At 34.4% G+C, this 21,206-nt stretch overlaps 1 protein-coding gene across 1 annotated transcript in view; it reads right to left on the minus strand.

Annotated features, from left to right (window-relative positions):
- The window catches only part of Pros1 (protein S), a 71,944-nt gene that overhangs the window by 27,401 nt on the left and 23,337 nt on the right, over positions 1-21,206 (minus strand). The window contains exons 4-8 of the mRNA XM_003469335.5: positions 12,586-12,672; positions 8,480-8,602; positions 8,253-8,384; positions 2,626-2,751; positions 223-344 (exon numbers count right to left, since the gene is read on the minus strand). Coding sequence (XP_003469383.1) covers positions 223-344; positions 2,626-2,751; positions 8,253-8,384; positions 8,480-8,602; positions 12,586-12,672 — 590 coding nt within the window. The remainder of the gene's footprint in view (positions 1-222; positions 345-2,625; positions 2,752-8,252; positions 8,385-8,479; positions 8,603-12,585; positions 12,673-21,206) is intronic.

Below are 21,206 nucleotides of genomic sequence, written 5' to 3' on the forward strand. Positions count from 1 at the left end.
CTGTTATCCTGAAAGCTTTATTTTTAACAAAGCCATTAGTAATTCCCAATTTTTATCATTTATACGATCACACTGAGTAAATATGTACTGTACACTTAGCACTATAACAATAAAGTATAGAAAATCTGTATTTTTTTCATTTATATCAGTTATGTAGAAATAAGTGCATAGAGCTATCATTTTAGAAAAGAGGCAAGAAGTTTAGCATTATAAAATGTTTACCTCACAGCTCCTCTGGTCTTGGGCAAGTTTGAATCCCTTCTTCCCATCACAATAACAAGAATAGCTCCCAGGATAATTGACACAAAGTTGAGCACACATATTCTCAGCACATTCATCTATATCTGTGGTAATAAAAAACATAAAGTTTACTATCTCCTAAATACTCAGTCCAACAGGCAGAAGAGTATTCTATTTTATTAATAATATAACAAAAATAATTCCATAGGGAAGATAATTACATGACATCAAGTCATACTTAAACACATGAAATTTCAAATGAGTTACAAATGTATATTTTACTTATTTATACACTTGAAACAAATTAGTAACTCTAATTAATGGTAGTGTAATAATTTACTAAATTTTTTATTTTGAATTTGAAGAAATAAATGAGCATCTCAATTTAAATGAATGGTATGAATTTAAATGGTTGTATGAATTTTCTTGAGATTACTTTCTAATTGTTTGCTTTGAAGAAAAAAAGAGGGAGGGAAAGAGAGACAAAGGGAGGAGAAATAGGAAAGGAAAGAGGAAAAGGAAAAGACAGAATACAGAGAAAGGAAAAGAAAAATAGGAAAAAAAGGAGAAAAAACCTTTTAACTAAACTGAAAATTAATGCATTGGGAATTTAAATCACAATCAAAGAGCATCTGACTTTTCAGTGTAATGATTAATGGCGGCAGTAAATGTAAGGACATATTTAATCTCTCATCTTTTCTTGATTCAGATCTCAGTGTGATATTACCTGCCACATTGTGAAATCTAGCGAGTCCTTATACCTACCCTACATTTAGAGAAAATCAACCTTGGAAATTTTGTGTAGTATGCTTAACCTGGAGTCCATTTCAGGAGTCCTTAACATTTTCACTGGATCCATACTTGTGATCTTTGAAAACTCCCAAATTCATTATCTCATACAAATTCTCATTGAAGTCTTTATAAAATTAAACCTCAAAGTTAGTGATCTCTCATATGCATTGAGATTATAGGATACATGATTAAATTTAGATGTTTACAGTCATATGTAAATATTTTTTGAAAATCTCTCACTTGTTGAATAAAACTGCAATATACATAAAGTTAGCTTACAATAAATCTGCAATTTCCTAAATTTACCACAGTAATTCTATCCGGAGTGCTAGGAGAGTAGAAATGATACGTACGGGGGTAGGGGCTAGGAGGAGTAAACAAGTAGGCAAGACATCAAAATGTCTTTATTTTATTCATTCATTCATTCATTTATTAATTTGTCTTTTTGAGACAGGGTCTCGCTATGCAGTTCAGCCTTGCCGGGGCTCCCTTTGCAGCCTAGACTACTCTCAAACTTGCAATGCTTCTCCTGCCTCAGCCTCCTGAGTGCTAGGATTACAAGAGTGCACCTTCATGCCCGGCTAAGACATCAAAATTTCAAGAGCAGCACATATAGTTGTAGAAAACCTATCCTAAAATTACTGATTTGGGCAAATGCATAGAACATAAAAACAGATTACAGGTTACCAGGGAGGCACTAAGAATAAGCTAACTAAGAAAGGGAACATATGGCTTAACAGTTATGGAATTTGTGGTTGAGGTGATAGTTTTGGGAACAGGTGATGGCTGCACAATAACATGAATGTAATTAGTGGCACCGAACAGTATAATTAAAATCGGTTATTAGGGTACGTTATGTGTCATATATATTTTTACACAATAGAAAAAGTACTGATTTGATTAATTTTTGTTTTTTGGTTTTTTTCCTTTGGTACTGAGGATCAAACTCATGACCTTGTGCTTGCCAGGCAGGCACTGTGCCGCTAAGCTATATATCCCCAGCCCCGATTTGATTAATTCTGGACAACATACTAAATTAATTTTGAACTTTTAAAACATTCAAAAGGAAACCAGAAATAATTTATGTATTAAAAAAAACCCTGTAACACATTGGAGCTAGCTGAGGCTGCTAAGGCAACACTGATGCATCTCATGGTGAAAATAGCACCTCAGGCTACTGATCAATATGGCTAAGCTTTGCAGAGCTTGGTTATAATTCACTTATGATAACTGAAGTGATACGTGCTCATGTCTTCCTTTTGCATCTATGAGTTTTTGCTTTCAGACTGAAATTGTCTTCGTCTCTGAATGTTACTTCAGTGATGTGAAAAAATGTGTTTCTCTTGCTTTAATTAAATATAGAGCTCTCCAAATTATACCTAACTTAAAGGGCTAATGAGTACCCTAACATTAAATTTAAAGGCTATTTATGTTAAATACTGTGAAAGGTAACCAGTGATTACCAAATTGATCAAGCTATATCAAAGATTAGAAAATATGACTTGGTGTGGAACAAAATGATGTTACTAAGTAACAATTAAGGTTCAAAAACTGCTCTCTCCAGCATCAGCAGTTACACTAGCAGCACAGTACCTGTACAAATCCCTGATTTGGGTTCGTATCTGTAGCCTTCAGGGCATTCACATATGTAGTCTCCTGGTGTGTTCTTGCACACAGCTTTGCCACAAACATTTGGCTTCTTAGAACATTCATCCACATCTATAAATGAAACCAATGTATTTTTAAAATTTTTCCAGTATGAGTGGATTCTATCAAGGAACATTATCTCTATTTCATGAACTATGTTCATTATACACAAAGAGATTAGATTAGCTTTGGCACAACAAAATAGTAAATCCAACATTACATTTTAGTCCACTAAATATTATTTCTCTATATAAATACATAGGAAGTTAGTTTTACATGTTCCTTTATCATCATAAAAAAGAAAGTTCTAGTGATTTTCTTAATTATCAGGTTAGAATATGAAAACAAATGGAAGAAGAGATTCAACTATATTCTTGATATTCTCCAAGTGTACTTCTAAATACATGTTTCTGAAGTATGATTTTCAAGTATATTCTCTTCTTACTGTATAGAAAATTAGGCTCATCTGCTTTACCCTATTTCCTTGGAAACAAGCTCTTACACTTGCCCCCATCAATACTTGAGTTCAAGTCTCTATTCTGCTCCTTATTAGTGTTGCTTGAAGTACTGAAGAGTAATTCACATTTAAAATGAGATTAAATAAGGTTTATATTTAGATAGTTGCAGGTATATATAGGTATTTATATAGCTGTAGTTAATCCAATATAAATTTTATTCATAGATTAATGCTTCAAAACTGTGAGACACATTTATTATATTATATAATGGGGGAGACAAAGAATTGATTAGAATTAGCTACTAGAGGACTTCCTGAGAACATGGGGACTTCCTGAGAACATGGTGGACAGACAGCAGCAGCTACTGAAGGCTCTCTAAAGGCTCGGCTCAGAGACCAGGAATGATGCGGACTAAGGAGATACGAACCAGTAGAGATATGCTCTGCTGACTCAGGAACGAACTGGGCTGAAAGAATCTAACTTAGAATGCAGTCCTGGCACTAAAATAGGAACAGAAAAATCTCGGTGTGGAGGCTCGACCCCGCGCCATTGGAAACCGCGGTTTGGATTTCCCGCCGCCCGGCGGCTGGCTGCCTCCACAGCGGCTCGGCAAGGAGAGACGCGCAGAAGCTCGGGAACGGGAGTCTGCGAACAGAGTCGGAAACAGGATGGACAAGGAGGAAAACTGACTGGTGGCAAGGTGAGCGAGAAACTGACTCCCTACCACAGTTTGACTCCAGCGGAGGTTTTTCTGGGCTCAGGCAGTCCTGTAAGAGCAGGGCGCGGTGACAACTCCAGCCGCACATTCCCCTCTCGGACGGGATTGGTGAAAGGTGCCTGGCCTGAGTGACGCTGCTGGCGGACTCCCTAGGCTGGCCTAGCCCAGATCCCAGAGCCTGACGGTGGCCCGGAGGAGCGACCGACTCCCGCGTAGGCTGCCTCCTCCGCAACTCCCTGGGGCGCAGCGGTGGGTGGGAACAACTAGCCAGCGCAATTTGATCAGGCTGTGGCTGACAGGCAGGGAAGCCGGGCCTCCTATGTAAGATTGCATTTTATAAGGAACAGAAAATATGGGGAAGGGAAGCAACAAAAAAGGCTCCTCGGCCCCCAATCCTGAGAAACAGGCAATAGTGGACACCGCACCAATATACATTAAGCGCCATCTAGAGAGCCTCATAGACCAATTCAGGAATGAAGTTATCAATGACCTGAAGCTAGAAGTATGCAGAATAGTTAGAGAAATGCTAAGCACCATCCAGGAAAAAGCAGATGGTGGAATGGAAGAACAGAAAAAGAGGGGAGAATTGCTTGATGGAGAAAACAGAGAAAGCATTGAGTATGTGAAGCAGGTTCAAAGAGACTATCAAGAAATTAAGAAGTCTATCCAAGACTGGCATAACAGCTTGAAAGAAACTAAGGACAGACTATCTGAATTGGAGGGCAGACTTGAAACATGGGAGAATTAAATGAAAAACTTCTTAAAAATAACAAAGAAACACACAGCAATAATACAAAGACAAGAAGATGATAAGAGGAGCCATAACTTAAGGATTAAGAACATAAAAGAAGAAGTAGGGACACAAACAAATGAACTACAAAAGCTACTCACAGAAATAATCCAGGAGAATTTTCCTAATTTAGCAAAAGGTAAAGATACTCAGATGTACGAGGCATACAGGACCCCAGCTACCTACAACCCTAACAGAGAAACACCCAGGCATATAATAATAAAAATTCCAGAAATTCAATACAAGAACAGAATATTAAAAGCTGTAAGAGACAAGAAACAGATCACTTACAAGGGAATACCCATCAGAATTACAGCAGATTTCTCTTCACAAACCATCAAATCACGAAGAGCATGGAGAGAAATAATTCAGGCTTTGAAAGATAATAATCTCCAGCCAAGATTGAGATATCCTGCACAACTGTCCCTGGAAATTGATAGAAAAACGAGGTGCTTCCAGGATAAAGAGGAACTGGGGGAATTTGCAACCACCAATTCAACCCTACAGAAAGTATTGCAGGATATTCTAAAAAAAGAAAAATACAAAGAACCCAGAAATAGTGGCGGGGAGGCCACAACGAATGGAGCAGAGAACAAAATGAAGAAGACAAACTGACAGCTACTGACAGAAAAAGAGCTCAACAGAAATGAGACAGAGAAGATTGGATGATAGGAACAGCTTTTTTTGGAGAAAATGACATCTTAATAGGTAATGCTGATTTAGTACCATCTTGTTTTGAAGTCTCATCTAGCTTTTGTTCTTCTGTCTCCAATGGTCTAAACAGGTTGTATCTTATTGGATTTTGTTATGTACAATAGTATAAGCAAAAACCTTTTAAAGACAAGGAGATTATACAGAGACCATTGGTCATTTTCTGTTAGTCGATTCTAAATACTCTATAATGCTGTCATTCTCTTAAATGGTTTTACATTGTTTTGATATACTTAATGCTACAGTATATGAAGTTGTACTCAAGGACTTCAGGGAGGGAGTCAATATGGTAACTATTTTTGGGTCAGGATTATCTGGTGGTGAAACACTATTCTGCTTAAATGGTTATGTTTTGATCTGCCCTGTTTCGCTGTTATGCCCTCTTTTTTCTCAATCTCCACTCCATTATTTACTTTTTTATTTTTATCCATTTAATTAAAGGGAAAAATATAGCAGGATATAATATAGTAACCCACTTTGACTTTCTATTATCTCGATTTGAAGCCCTGTATTACTCTCACCATCTTGTTTTTGACTGAGGTTCCTCTATTCTGTTTTGCTGGATAGTATCAGGTTCGAAAGTTTAGGCATCAGCTGAGAAGATAATGAGATTCATTATAACGCCCATTCTCGTTGACTTTTATCTACTTTTGAAGACCTACAATATCTCCAATGTTTTGGTTTTGTCGGTTTTATTCTTTACAGTTTTGTTCAATTGTATAACAACTAATGATATAGGCAATTCTATTAGAAATAGCGGGAGGCATTATGGTAACCATTGTTGATCACCTTGTATTATGTTTTTATATTATCTATTATGTCCACCCTTTTGACTTGACCGATTCTGTTCTGTTATGTCACATTTGGTTTTACTCTCTTCCAAAAAAGTAATAAGAACCGTGGGAGCAATGAAACCCAAAATGTGTAATAGTCATGGTACAAAAGAGAGGAAAAGAAAGTGCTCCAAACTATATAACTGCATGTATATTTAAATGTATAAGATAGAAAATGATATCACAGAGTTTTATTGGATCATTGAACAGAACTGTTTGCAGTATCATTGTTGGAATGTCCACTCTACAAGCTTTAATTTTGTGACTTGAACAATTATTTCTAAGATGGCAATATGTAATCCATTAACTAGTGATTTCCTACTGCACATTTTGTTCTCCTGTAAATCTGTATAACTTGTACCCCTTCACTGTTTTTTTTCTTTCTTTTCTTTTCTCCTTAAATAAAATAAAATAAAATAAAATAAAATAAAATAAAATAAAAAGAATTAGCTACTAGAGAAGCACTTATAAGGGAAAAAATAAGTGACAGAAATAGTTGGAGGGAAACGTAATTATTAATGAACGTTTTTCATCTGTACTAACAGAAAGACAAATTCAGAATAGAAAATACAATTTTTACTTTAAAAAAACTGGCAGGGCTTTCCCCCCATAGATGAATAGCCAAACTTTCAGATGTTATTCTGTTTAAAATAATTTGCACAAAACTAATGAACTCAATTCCTTGTGATGAGGGAATATTTCTGTAACTTGACTATACCAATGTCAATATTCTGAGGGTGATATTGTACAATGAATTTATTAAATGTTACCAATGAGGGAAACCAGGTAAAGGTTATCTATGATCTTACAATTTAATGTGGCTAATTAATCAAAGTAAACTTTGAATTTTTAAAAAAAGAATTATAAAATATGCATTCTTCTGGCTTGAGGAATATTGCAGAGAAACACATAGATCATATGAATTTAGCTTATAATAAATTGTTATGAATCTAAACTGACATCTATTGTCTGATGAAAAGTTTTATTCTTTCATATTTTACAATTACTGGCAACTTGATCTTTTGCATATCCACATCTTGGCAAATGTCCCATTGTAACAATTTTAAACATGTATTTCTAAAAGTTCTGTACTTTATTATTTCAGTCATAGTTAAAGGATTATTCAAATGAAGAATATAAGAGCATATGTTCTGGTCACTAGGGACCCCCTATTTTAAGAGAATTTTTCATAATTATATACATGTGTCTATCACAAGGGAGAAAAATAAAAACTTTTTTTTCTTTTTCTTTTTGGTTCCAAGGATTGAACTCATGACCTTGTGCTTGCCAGACAGGTGCTATGCTGCTGAGTTGTATTCCCAGACCCACATTCTTAAAAGTTTTTTTTCTTTTTTCTTTTTGGTACTGGGGATCAAACTCACAATCTCCTGCTTGCCAGGCAGGCACTTATACTGCTGAGCTAAATCCCCAGCCCCATATTGTTAACTTTTAAAAACATGAATTCTCTAGAAGGACAGACTTGAAGTATTCAAATGTAGAAATGTGATTGGGTATTATCTATCTATGTAATGCATATGGTATCAATAATGATAATGGTTTTCTATAACTGATATTCAAATATCTAATTATTCTACATACCCAAACTCAGATCTTTGAATAGCCAGATAAGAAAAATATATGGTCACTAAAGGCTAATGGTTTAGAGAAAACAAGGTTAGTAAATGAAGTTCACTCAGAGTCATTTAATTGTATTTTAGTATTACAGTATAGTAAACTGTAAAGCACTGAATAAACCTCACTTCACAATTAAATTCTTTATTTAAAATCATTTATAACAAAATGTGAAGCATGCACAAGGACCCTCTCCAACACACATAATGGGAAAACAGTAAAACATTTTTATTCAGTATTATAAACAAAAAGGCAGTTCTACTGTATCTATCACAGCGCTTCAAAGTGGATAAAAATGTGTATTATTATAAACACTTACGAGCAGTGTTCCAGGAATTCCTGGAGAAAGCCTCTAATGGAATTTTGTTCTCACACAGTAAATACATTTTTATCCTAATTTATTTTATTCTATTCTAATTTCTTGCTCTTACCTCTACAGTCTTTTTTATTTGAAAGCAAATCAAAACCACTTCTACAGGAACACTGGTAACTTCCAGGAGTATTATCACAAATCTGGCTGCAACCTCCATTTACATTTAAGGGATCTTTGCATTCATTTATATCTAAAATAAAGAAAATCAATTATTTTTAAAATAATGTAAGCCTCAGAGAATTTTTCATATGTCCAATCCAGATGAATCAGTTGGATTACACATACCAAATTCACACATGTTTCCTTGCCAGCCTGGTTTACAATTGCAAGTGAATGTAGCTTGGCCGTCTACGCAGCTCATATACCCATCTTTGTTGCATGGCAGAGGATCACACTGGTCTGGAATAGCTGAAGGAAGTAGACATCTATTTAATTTTTCATGCTGTGATAAATACTATTTGTCCTTCAATTAAAAAAAATTTACATGAAGCCTAAAACCAATGAAAAAAATTGTGACTTTTTCTTTCAAATATTTTTTTCATTAGAGGTGAATCTACTAACAAATGTTTATAATTATTTTATAAAAGAACACTACTTTTACCTTTTAAATATGCATAATACTTTATAATCATAATGTAGAAACATGTTATTTTATTTGAAACTTAGAATAATTCCATGAGTAAGACACATGAAACAAACTTAACTTAAAAAAAATCACATGGGGCTTGCAAATTAGGCTATGATGGAGTAAATGGAAACAGATTTATTCTCCTGGCTTACACAAGTTGAACTCTGGTAAAAATATGTGGAATAACTGTTTTCAAACATTAGAGAAAATTATGATTTCTACAGGAAAGGAATAAACATTACTAGTCTTGCAGTTGTACCACGTTACTGCCTGGAGACCGTTTCAGTGCAACAGTGCACAACTCAGGTAGAGGGCAAGATCTCCTCAGGTTACAAAGACAAATACCAGTGTTTGAGAAGGTCCAAATAGAACTTTGCTAGTCAGGAGACAGTGCAGACAGGAGAGGACTGCGTGAAGGGGACACAGAGAAAGCTATTGACGTCATCAATCGAGGGTTTATGGTTTAATAATGATTGGCACAGGACAATTTCCAAAGTTCATTTTGGACTGCGAATGCTTCATTATATTTCATGCCAAGGCTGAAATATGATACAGAAGACATCAGATAGAAAGCTCACAAGATTTTAGCCCTCTAATTAGAGATACATAAGTTTTAAGTTAATGGTGCTTTAGACTACCCTAATCCACTTTAGAATCTAACCCCAGAAATTTGTTTTTAATTTTCTCCTAGTTACCTAGCTGAGCACCAGACCAAAGTCTCTGTTTGGAAAAGACAACAAAATTCAAAACCTAACAAATGAACAATCTGTTTCTTTCCCTTATTTTAGGAACTACAGTATCTATCACAAACTGTCTAATATCCACAGCTCCATATAGTTGATCAGTTATTTAAAGCAGAAGGGTAAATCTGGACCCAGTTATTACACTTTAGTCCACATTAGTAGTACAAAATCCTTTTCCCTACTTGTACTTAGATCAGAATTGTTTGTTTTATCCATACTATAATTTAAAATAACTAGCACACAAACTGGAAAGAAAATATGACCCAGAAACAGAAAATTCACTGATGGAAAGATATCCAGAAATGAGGTAATAAGCAGAATAAATTAATGTAGCTATTATAAATATATTCCATATATTCTAGTAGAAAACACATGGTAATGGAAAAAAATATATACACATATACATGGTGTAAAATATCCCAATGAGATTTAGGCATGAAAATTGCAATATGTGAAATGAAAAATATGTAAAGAAGGATTAAAAGTAAACTACACATGACAAAAGGAAAATAAATTTTAAACTACCCAATTTATATATAATGAAGAAAATACCAATAAGAACAACCAAAAGATAAATAGAGTATCAGTAACTTGTTAGAAACAATAAAATGGTTTGAAATATCTGTTACTAAAGTCCCATAGTAAGGAAAAATAGCTAGGGAAAAGAAAAAAAAACTTTAATTTTTATAAAATTTTCCTCAAATTTGATGAAAATTATTAAATTATATAGATCAAAGCACTTTAACAAAATCCAATAGAATAAACATAAAAATTTCAATCTGAATGAAAAATAAGTAACAAGTAGATAAAAATACAACATATAGACCTAGGAGATAACCACAGAAATGACAGCATATTTCTCATTAGAATCTACTTAACTGAGTGAACAATGGATAAATATCAATGTATTAAAAGAAGATTATTGACAGCATGGAAGAATTTACTTAATGAAATGATATGCCCCAAATAAAGGCAATATAGGGTTTGGGATGAACAAAGAAATGTGAAAAAATTCATCTCCATCAGATACGTGTTATAAAAAATACTAATAGAAATTCTTCACAGAGCACAAAAATGTTATCAGATAGAAATCTGGATCTACACAAAAAACTGGGTCCCAGAAACCATACCTAGTTGAGAAAATATAAACTAATATTTTCTCATTTGTAAATATATATATTAATGTATTATGGATTTTTGATATGTAACATTAAAGAAGAACAAGGATAAAATTAGAGGAAATAAAATTTTATTTTGTTTATTATACTACATGTATACTATTTTAATTTAATGTGTAATTTTTAAACTTACAGGTTTATATTATAAATTTCATGTCAAAGAGCAAAAAACTTAGGAAGTAATTAACAAGCAAATGATGAAGATAAAATGGAATCAACTATTTTAAAGAAACAATCCACAGAATTGCAGGGTGGACAGGAAATGACAAAAAAGCATATGGAATCAGTAAATTTATAAATGGCCTATGAGTTACACATAAAACAGACTGTCATATAAATTGAGTAAAATCACAAAATTCACACAAAAAAATATGTAAAATTGAAACTTACAGATATGTTAAAAATTAATGGGTGGAAAATGAATGCTAAAAGCACTAACCAATAGAAAACACAGGTCTGTGTGGTGGTACGTGCCTGTAATACTAATCCTAGCACTCTGGGAAGCTGAGGCAGGTAGATTGACATGATGAGCCTTGCTTGATTGAGCAACTTAGTGAGACAGTGTCTCCAAAAAGTTTTTTAAAGGGTTAAAAATTTAAAAAAAAATTAAAAAGGGCTTACCTCAGTGTATAAATCCTGGATTTAATCTCCAGTTTAAAACAACAAAATACAAAAAAAAAAAAGATAGCAGAAATGACTATATTAACGTAAAGTTGACTTCCAAAGAAGGAATATTACCAAGAAAAGATATGTCAAAAAGCATAAGTACACTCCATTACAGAGTCCTGTTTATCTTCTTCATCAAATGTCACAGCACACTGTCTTACATGACACGCTCATTGTTTCTCAATCTATCTGAGCTCTCTCTGCCCTCAGATGACTCTGCCGTGTTCCATTCGTGTGTCCTTCCTAACCTCTTTCATTGAACTGTAGAAGTTCCTACAGTCCTCTCATGTATCCCCCTTTAAGCTAGAGAGAAGAAATTTCTGCCAGTAGATCCATAAATAACTAAGCTAAAAACCTATTTAATTCAATAAGTTTAAAAAGTTCTTCATAAGAGCAAGTTTTTTGAAAAGCAGTGATAAAATAGATATTAGTTAAATGATAGAAAACAGGCTAGTAGGACATTATTACCAAACCATAATTATTTTTCCATCTTTGGTAAGTGAAAAAAAACCAATGAAGTATGAGCTCAATATATATGCTCAATTGTTTTACCCATGTGATTACAACCATTTTAAATGAGAGAAAATGAAGATAAGTGGATATCTTGATGATGCTAACACTGAGTGTAAAATGTTAACTGAAAAAACCTTCCAATTTATATCTTACAGTTTCACCTTTTCCTTTTTCACCATCAGTTAGCAAATTGGAAAATTAGATAAAAATAATCAATTAGAATTATCACTACGATTCTTCAGAGCATCCAAGCTAATGCGATTCATGTAACAGATTTCACATTTATACTATTGGTTCCAAAAAGTTAAAAGAATAAACATGGCTGTACTTTGATCTATTATTCAACTGTAACTTTGGTCATATTATACAATTATGCAACCACAGAGCAAAGCAGTTAGAAATACAGCTTCTGAAGTCAAAGACCTAGACTTTAAAAGGAACACTATTCAGCATAAACATTAGTAAAAATCTCATTGTTGGTATAAGAACAGTATTTCCAACTGAACAACATTCTTTCACATGGAGTCTGAAAACACTTCCCTGCTGGAGACACAATCCTACAAGGACTCACTTATTGATTTTAAACATCAATTTATCTTAACAGCTTTACTTGCAGGATTTCTAATTTGTTTCACTGTTTAAATGTATGGTAGAGGAGCTCACCTGTGATACAGCTCCTTAGGTCAGGGTAACCATTAGTGGACAGACGCGCTGAGGTAAATAATCCAGCTCGGAAAGAGCCAAGACAAGCTGAAGCAAAACAAAACATAACAAAACCTTATTAAGAGTAGTCAAAACTAATTGGTCTGAAATCACGGTAGAAAATTGTCCCAAAGAGATCAGATATTTATGTTCCTGTGAATTTACAAGATTCACAAGTTGTAGTATTCAAAAAGTCAATCCTAAATGTTTCCATCTACCTATTTTTCGGTTGACGTTTAACAGAATATTTCAATTAAACTGATGAATATTTACAAACTCTAGGCAAGTGTATTGCCTCTAAACTTTCAGATTGAGACAAAGTTTACATTTTTACACTGGATGATCATTATATAAAATATTCCCACTTCTCTTGTGAAATTATCATATTTAAAATATACTTCAATGAACACTGGATATTAAAACATGTCACACTATATAATTAGATTGAAAAGAAAATGCAAATACATATTTTGCTAATTTGCAGTCATCTATGAATATATCACAACACTGAAAAATGGAGATGGTCACACATGCAAAATTCTCTGGTTGTTAAGGAAGTGAGGGACCTTAGAGATGAAAAAGGAATCAGGTTATTACCAAAGGAAAGGCATCTGGTATGTTCTTGAGGTTCTCCTTTCATGTGAAGGCATAGAGCACTGCTGTTTAAACTAATCAAGAAGGCAGAATTGCATAACAATACTATTACCAAATAATATCAATGAGACAATGTCAGTTTCCTCTTGTTGAGGGATGTTATTTTTGCTCTTATGTTTTTTTCAGTACTATTCATCAAAACATCCTGTAATGTAATGGAAGCAATTATAGTCCTGTCCCTTCTACAACATCTAAAATTTCTTTTTTCTTCATATTACTATCATGTGCTACTCCATCAGTTAGAAGAGTCAAACATTCTCTCGCTAGATAAATTGATGCATTTCAAATTTTAGCTTATTTACACCATGGTTTTCTTCAATTAAATGTTGTAATCCAGGAAAGTGAGCACTTTAACCAGGCTGCACCTGCTCTGGGGACTATTTGAAAGCAAAAGTTTCCTTGCTTTCATCAATGTGTTCGTCCCCTTTCATGACTCTGAGAATCAGGATGAAGTCTGACATAGAAGGGCCACTTCAGTCCAGCTCAGACAGCACTGATGTCGGTACTCTAAATCTTTGAGAAAGACATTCAGAACAGAATAAAGACAGAAGAATGATTTCATGGAATGTTTAACTGCTAAATCTAGTAACGAACACTAGTCCTTTACAAACTTCCTTTGTTATATCATGGAGGCTGCTGCCTCTGCATGTTCCTCCTGGTTAATCCTCTCTCCCTCTATTTGCAATGGCAGCTAGGCAGCAAATAGCTGCAATCCTTCCTTCATTGTCCTGTTTGGCCTGCTCTCTATGCTTGGGATGACTTTTTCCAAAAGGTTTTTTTGTTTGTAGCGTTTTGTCACTCAGATTCCTAAAGTTTGCTCAGTGTGCTGAGTTTCTGATTCACTTCTAGTAGAAAACAACATATTTCCTCAGATTCACCCAGATCTGTACATATAGGTCATCTCCTTTTCTCCTTGTTTTTATTGACAATCATTCACTGGACTGTCAAACTATTTGAGCCTTTCCTTCACAAGGAGGCTTATTTGACCAACTGTTGTGTAAGTAAACTTTTTTTTAATCATCTCCAGTGTCCACTTCTAAGTTTCTGTCCCACTCAATGCAGGATGAAGCTAATTTCTCAGTTTCTGTGTGGAAGAGATTTCTGATATGTGGAACACCATGCTGTGGCTGAGATATCTAACCTTCACTTATTTCAGGTGATGCGACTTCTTTTATTGAAAGGCTTTTTGAATTTTTAGTAATAGTTTCATTTCAATCTAAACATGGTCTTTATTTCAAACTGTTAAGTGAACCCAAAGGTCATTGAAGTTAAATCTTACTGTACTGTCTTAGTAAAAAGTTTTACATTTTTTTATTAAGCATAAAATTGGGGGGGGGCCCTAGGGATTTAACTCAACAGCGTAAGCACCTGCCTGGCAAGGTCATGAGTTCAATCCCTGGTACCCCAAAAAAAGAATAAAATTTTTTTGTTGCTCAACTTCTATTTTTAAGGAGGCTGAGGTATACCTGTGTTTCAAAAAAGCACTGACACTTCTGACAGTCATGCTGTGTTAGTCAGCTGCTTACTGCTGGACACAATACCCAACACTCACAGACAAAAGGAGGAAAAGTATAATTTGGGATCAGAGTTTCAGGAGATTTAGTCCACACTCAACTGATCCCAAGTGAGAAAGATCCCATGACAGAAAGGCATGATGGGGCAAAGGGTCTGAGTTCACAGAAGCCAGAAAGCAGAACAGAAGAAATAGTGCCAGAAAGGAAGATACGACAGACCAGATAAAGTGCTCAAGGTCACACTTCCATGGCCCACTCAGAAACACCAAAAACTGTGATCCACCAATGTCTTGGATGGCTCCCAAGGCATTCAGGTTGACATAACCAATTTTACAAATAATACATGTGTATTTGTATACAGTCTTTAAAATACCCAATGGTTGAAATACACAATTGTTACGCATAATGGAATTCATCTGGTTTTTGCTGGTGGAAACTTCAGTTGTTTGCTTTTTTTATATATAAGACTTTTGTCTTAGTTATTTTTTATTTGTCGCTGAGACAAAATACTTGATGCCCAAACTTGGGAAAGGAAAGGTTTAATTTTTACAGTTTTTTGGAGGTTTTAGTCTATACTCAGTTGGCTCCAAGACAGGGTGGCATGGTGGGGCCCCAGTTCCTGGCTGCTGCAAACAGCAAGGTGGAAACTGGCAAGAGAAAGAGACACACCTTCTTTCTGCCATTACATTACATCCTTGCTCTATCCCTAGGCCGGTGTAGCACTCACACCCCCAATCTAAGCGCTACACAATGGATCAATCGCAAAGGCATAGGCATGAGGCCTAGGGGCCACCGACATAAATTATGACAACTCTGAATTCTCTGCATTTTTTATTTTCTTTTTTTTTTTTTTTTTTTGCACTAGTTTGTAAATATAAAGTATTTTCTTCACTGTCGACATTAAAAGAAATGACTTTGGTAAACTTTGTTTCTATTTTTTGGCAGCTTTTCTCTTTCTGGGGGCTTTTCTTTCTAGCATATCATCATTTATACTTCCTGTGATTGGCATTCTTATTGCGATAGTCCATATAATTTTTGGCAAAATTTAAAATTTACATGCAAAATTATCATAAAGATTAAGAAAAATAGGTATTTGGTAGCTTCTTTCTAAAAAAAATTAAACATGAAGTGAAAAGGACCTTGGGTTAGCAGAAAAATGTACTGCCACATAAATCTGTTTTTAATTCTGTAGCTGAGAAACACATAAGCTGCAGACCAGAAGATGACGTAGTGTTTATAATTAAATCAATACAAGTTAGTATTTCTCATCTCAGCAAGCAACTTGAAATTCTTCTAATTCTGCAGAGAGACTGATACAATATTTGTAGAGTTCTTTCACATCACAAAGTGGGTTTACTCCATTCCTTTTATTCCTGACTACAACTCTGTGAAATTAAATATAGCAACCCGGCATATATTGTTAGTAAATTAAAAAATAATAGCGGACATAATAGAGATATAATACTTAAAGCCCTATAGTAACTAGGGATCATATAATTCAATGTTGGAAACCACTATGAAGCAGCTCTGAGCAGGATTTTAAATTAACTAATTCGCTTTTTATGTCTGTCCTTGGCTTCAGCCCCTTGCCTGGCAACGGGAGCTGATTCATAATAAGTGAACCTCTACGAATCACTGGTCCTGGCTGAGACCTGTAATGGCCTATGAGGCCAGAGATACCTCAAAGGGCAAGATAAGGCCACAACTATGGACACTTGGCTCAAACTTCAATTAAGTAGATAGAGACTGCAGCTGCAGAAATTATTCCTACAGTCTCACTCCTACCATGTCTTCATGATAAGACAGTTCTACTGTTGACTTGATTCATTACTTGGAGACATCCTTGAAATAATTCCCAAGTTCCTGCTCATTGCCTGCACTTTCCTCAGTTTCCCCGCCCCTCGTTCTTGGATCTAAGAAATAAAGTGGGTGGTGCAGAGAAGTCTTTGTCTTAGCCCTCAGAGTCTTGAGCTCAACTAAAGAGTTTTGACCTTCCTGGAGCCCTAAAATTATATGATTTGTCTCATTTTATTTAAACCTCCACCATACACTTATTTGGGAGATCAGGGATAGAGGTCAGAACCCAATAATTCAAAAAATACAGTATTTCCTAATAGCCCCTGGAGACACATGTACCATGATATATTAGAATACAATATTAGGTTAAAGAAATAGTACATCCTATCATGGTTGTCTTTCAGTAGTGCCAAGAATTCTTAGCAGGTTTAGGTCTTGAGTGTTGTTACCTCTGATTCATTTGTTTCTTCTACTGCAAGATTTAGTTTATTCTAGTGTAAAGATTTATTTAAGATTATTATTTTAGAGAAAGTGACATTTTGTATTTCTAGACAAATCTGACAGTGAATGACAGCCAAACTTTGAAAGGCCTGTGGTGAAAGGTCCAAGTGAAATGCTTCGTTTTGTGAACAGGATCCCTAGTCACACTGCAAGGCAGATTTAACCCACAACATGCCTTATATGTAAGCCTACTAATGCAGTATGTGTGTGATAATGTCTTTATGGAAAAGCACATTTACAATTAAGGTGTGGAAAGCCAGTTACATGGTTACAACAAATCAATACAATACAGAACACTCATTTACCCATTTCTCTTTCTTACTGCAAAACAGGAATGCGTAAAATAGGGGAGAGGGAGTAGAAAAGAGGAAAGAGACTATTTCAGCTTTTGTAGCCTGAAACAGAATTTTCCATGAGAAATAGGATAAAAACAGAAATTAGAGCCATCATGGAAGAAAGGTTAAAAAATGAGCACTTTAAGGAGAATAAAGAAATGGGCTCGTTAATTAAAGAGAATAAATGGATACAGACAGTATGTACTAGGAACAGGATGTTGATTCTAGATTTATTAGGATTCCTATATATGCACTCTTTATTCCCCTTTATGCCCACAGATTTTGTTAAAAATGGAACTCTGTTATCCCCTTTTTCCATTTGCTCTGGGCATCACTGTCCTAGCTCTCTTGATTTGTCAATTCTAAAAAATAGTTCAAACATGCACTGCCATCTAATCAAAAGTGGTCCTGGGATTATAGTGGAGTCAGAATAGGGTAAAACTTTCTTAAGAAACTACTTTGTATCCTTCTGCAAGTAAATCACAGAACAAGCAATCACATTACATCCTGAATGTTCACTTGTTTTGACTTCAGCAAATGCTGAAGTGATTCATAACCTTTCTCTGATCGTACATGATTATTGTTACACTTTGCAAAGTGCACCACTTACCTGTTAAAAAATGTATAATTACGTTATCTCCCTATTCCCACTAATATTCACACCCCTTTAGAAACAATGGGTTAGGGTACTTCTTTCAAAAGGTTGCATGTGTTCTTATAAAATACATATGTACAACTTTGTGTTAATTTTTTTCACTTTGTAAGTGGCTTCATATTGTATGTCATGTTCTCTGACACACTTAACTCAGCACTGTAATTTTATGATTCTTCCCTCTGGCTGCACTTAATTTGTTGCTTCTAAATGCTAATCATTTCTTCAAACATACGACCTTTTTATAATCCTTTCTACTATTTTAAACACTTTAGATTGATTCCAAATTCCCACTGCTGTAAAAAATATCTTCATACATGTCTTTCCAGCATCATGAGGATTTCTTGGAAATAAATTCAAAGGTATAATTGTGGGATCATCAGATCAACAAATACCCACCCAGTGGCTCTCCAGAGGTGCTCCCTACCAACAGAGCTTAAGGACTCTTACATCTTTGCTTTCTAATGTTTGCCAGATTAATAAGCAATAATGTGACAGTTCATGCTATTTTGTTTTCTCCTTTGCTTTGGAATAAGCTCATGGTAAGGAATCTTTTCTCACTTTGCAGAACAATTTTAGAGAAAATTTGTGATCCTATTATTTCTCTAGGGATGACTTGATTAACAACTTAGCAGCACCTAGAAACCAAAAATGATTTTAAAATTGGAAGAAATCATCTACAGAAATGATATCTGGGTTCTGGATTCAGGACCAGGAAGACAAGGAGTTTGAGGGTTTAACTTGCTTAGCACTTAATTGTATAACCAAATTCCCTATTGCTTCCTGTGCAGTTACACATTTTTGAAACTTTTCTAGCACACATCCAGTTTATCTAAGTTTCCAAATAAATTATGGTAATAGCTTTTTTGGAATATTTTATAATTACTTCTTTTAATCTAAATGGGTTTAAAATATTTCTTCTCATTTACTTTGTATATTGGCATTTCTTTCCTTTTTTGTTTTTACTTCATTGTGCTTGCTAGATTTGCTTTTATTAATACTTTCTTTTGTTTTTCCATGTTACTTATTGCTATGTCTGATTTTTCTTCTTCATATCTTGATATTCATGGTTTGCTTTGTTGTTTTTTGTTTGCTTGCCCTCTTGCTTTGAAATCTTAGGTCATTTTAAAAATCCTTACTCTACCTCTGTCACAGAAACACACACCAGATCAAGCCAGCCTGCTGTCTATCCATGGATTTCTCATGTTTCTTGTTACTTACATATTTTATTTTGCTATAAAGGGTCAATGATTCTATTGTTTCTCTAGGGATGACTTGAAGGGACAAAATGAGCAGTCTAGATTAATTCAACAACTTGGCAGCATCTAGAAACTATAAATGATTTGGAATATTCATATTTAGTTTTAGAGTTTAATAATAACGAAAAGTCTTCTTTATTAATAGAATCATCCATGGCTAGTTACAGTGGTGCATGCCTGTAGTCTCATTATGTGGGAAGCTGAGGCAGGAAGATCATTGCAAGTTGAAGGTCAACCTGGGCTACATAGTGAGTTCAAGAATGACCTGTCTTACACAGCGAGACCTGGTCTCAAAAAAAAGAAAAAAAGAAATCACTCACTATATGAATGGTAGAGTTATTTATCCTAGTTCCTATAAAATATGAAATATCCACTATATGAATGGCAGAGTTATTTATGCCATTTCCTATAAAAAAGAATGAAATATAAAAATTTAGGTTTATGTAATAAAAAAAGGTTTTTCAATTTAAAATTTCATGTTGTCAAGACAGCACTGGGGATATGTGGAGTGAATGAAGAATTAGAATTTTACAAGACCCTGAACCTTTAAGTCTAAACACTGACCAAAACTTACGAACTATAGTAATCAATTTTCTCAAGTGATTTTATTGCACTAAAAAGAAGTGACTACAAGAGTGTGGTGCTTAATAACCCTACCAGGGCCAGGATTATAAAAGTGATTTGTTTTTCTAATTAGGATCATTGCCCATAGAATATAACATCAAGTGACAAAAGTTTAATTTTGGTAGGGGATTTTTTTCCCATTTTCAACAGTGGAATGTATCACTTATAATTATATACAAAGGCCAAAATGTAAAATTGAATCCAAAAAGTCATGTCTAAAAATATATTTTTGTTTCATGTGATGGATTGATCAATACTATATGTTTAAAGAAAGGTTGACGGTGAAAAATAGCTATCTATATATTGTATATATAATTTGATGCTCCCAGAGCTCTGAAGTTATACAATACAATTACTATGTATTGTATGTTAAAATACAGAACCTTGGGCCAGGGATTTAGCTCAGTGGTATAAGCACCTCTCTTGCAAGTACACAGTAGTGAGTTCAATCTCTGGTACCAAAAAATAAAATAAAATTAAATTAAATTAAATTAAATTAAGAAAAATAAAATAAAATACAGAACCTTGCTGAGTGTGATGTTGCACACTTGTAATCCAAGCATTGGGGAGGCTGAGGTAGGAGGATTGCTGTGAGTCTGAGACCAGTCTGGGCTACAAAGTGAGCTCAAGGCCAACATGGACTACATAAACCCTGTCTCAAAAAGATAAAAAAAAATTTGCTATATTGCATATTGTTATTCTCCTAGTAGATGCTCAGACAATCAGCTATAGAAAATATGAGGGATTTCTTTCTGTCTTGTTTTGAAATCCAATATTGTTCTCACTGTTTTGTTTTATCCTGATTTATTGTTTTGCTTCATTCAATGTCCTCTTTTGATTAGTTTTATTCTGTTTTGTTTTATTTGATTTTACTATGTCTGAGCATATGGACAACTATTGTGAAGATAGCAAGATATATTATGGTAGCCATTGTTTATTTCCTGTTATCCTGCTTCAAAATTCTGTACCACTTTCACTGCTTTGTTTTGGTTGGCTTTACTCTGTTTTGTTTAGTTAGGTTTTACTTTCTTTAAAATTTAGAAAAAAATCAGAATCTGAAAAATTAAATACTTTGCTTAAAGTGAAATAGGTACAGATTTTTAGGTCCAGGACTAAAATCCACATCTTGCTTTTTGTTTTGTTTTGGTTTGATTTGGGTGTTTGTTTGTTTGTTTTCCTACTGTTTTCTGCCATGTTGCCACAGAAGATAAAGAGAAGAGAAGCCTAGATGGGATCAGAGAAGAGG

Source organism: Cavia porcellus, unplaced genomic scaffold (genome assembly GCF_034190915.1).
Source record: "Cavia porcellus strain 051 isolate PalLab524CR breed Dunkin Hartley unplaced genomic scaffold, mCavPor4.1 scaffold_15, whole genome shotgun sequence".
Taxonomy (NCBI): Eukaryota; Metazoa; Chordata; class Mammalia; order Rodentia; family Caviidae; genus Cavia; species Cavia porcellus.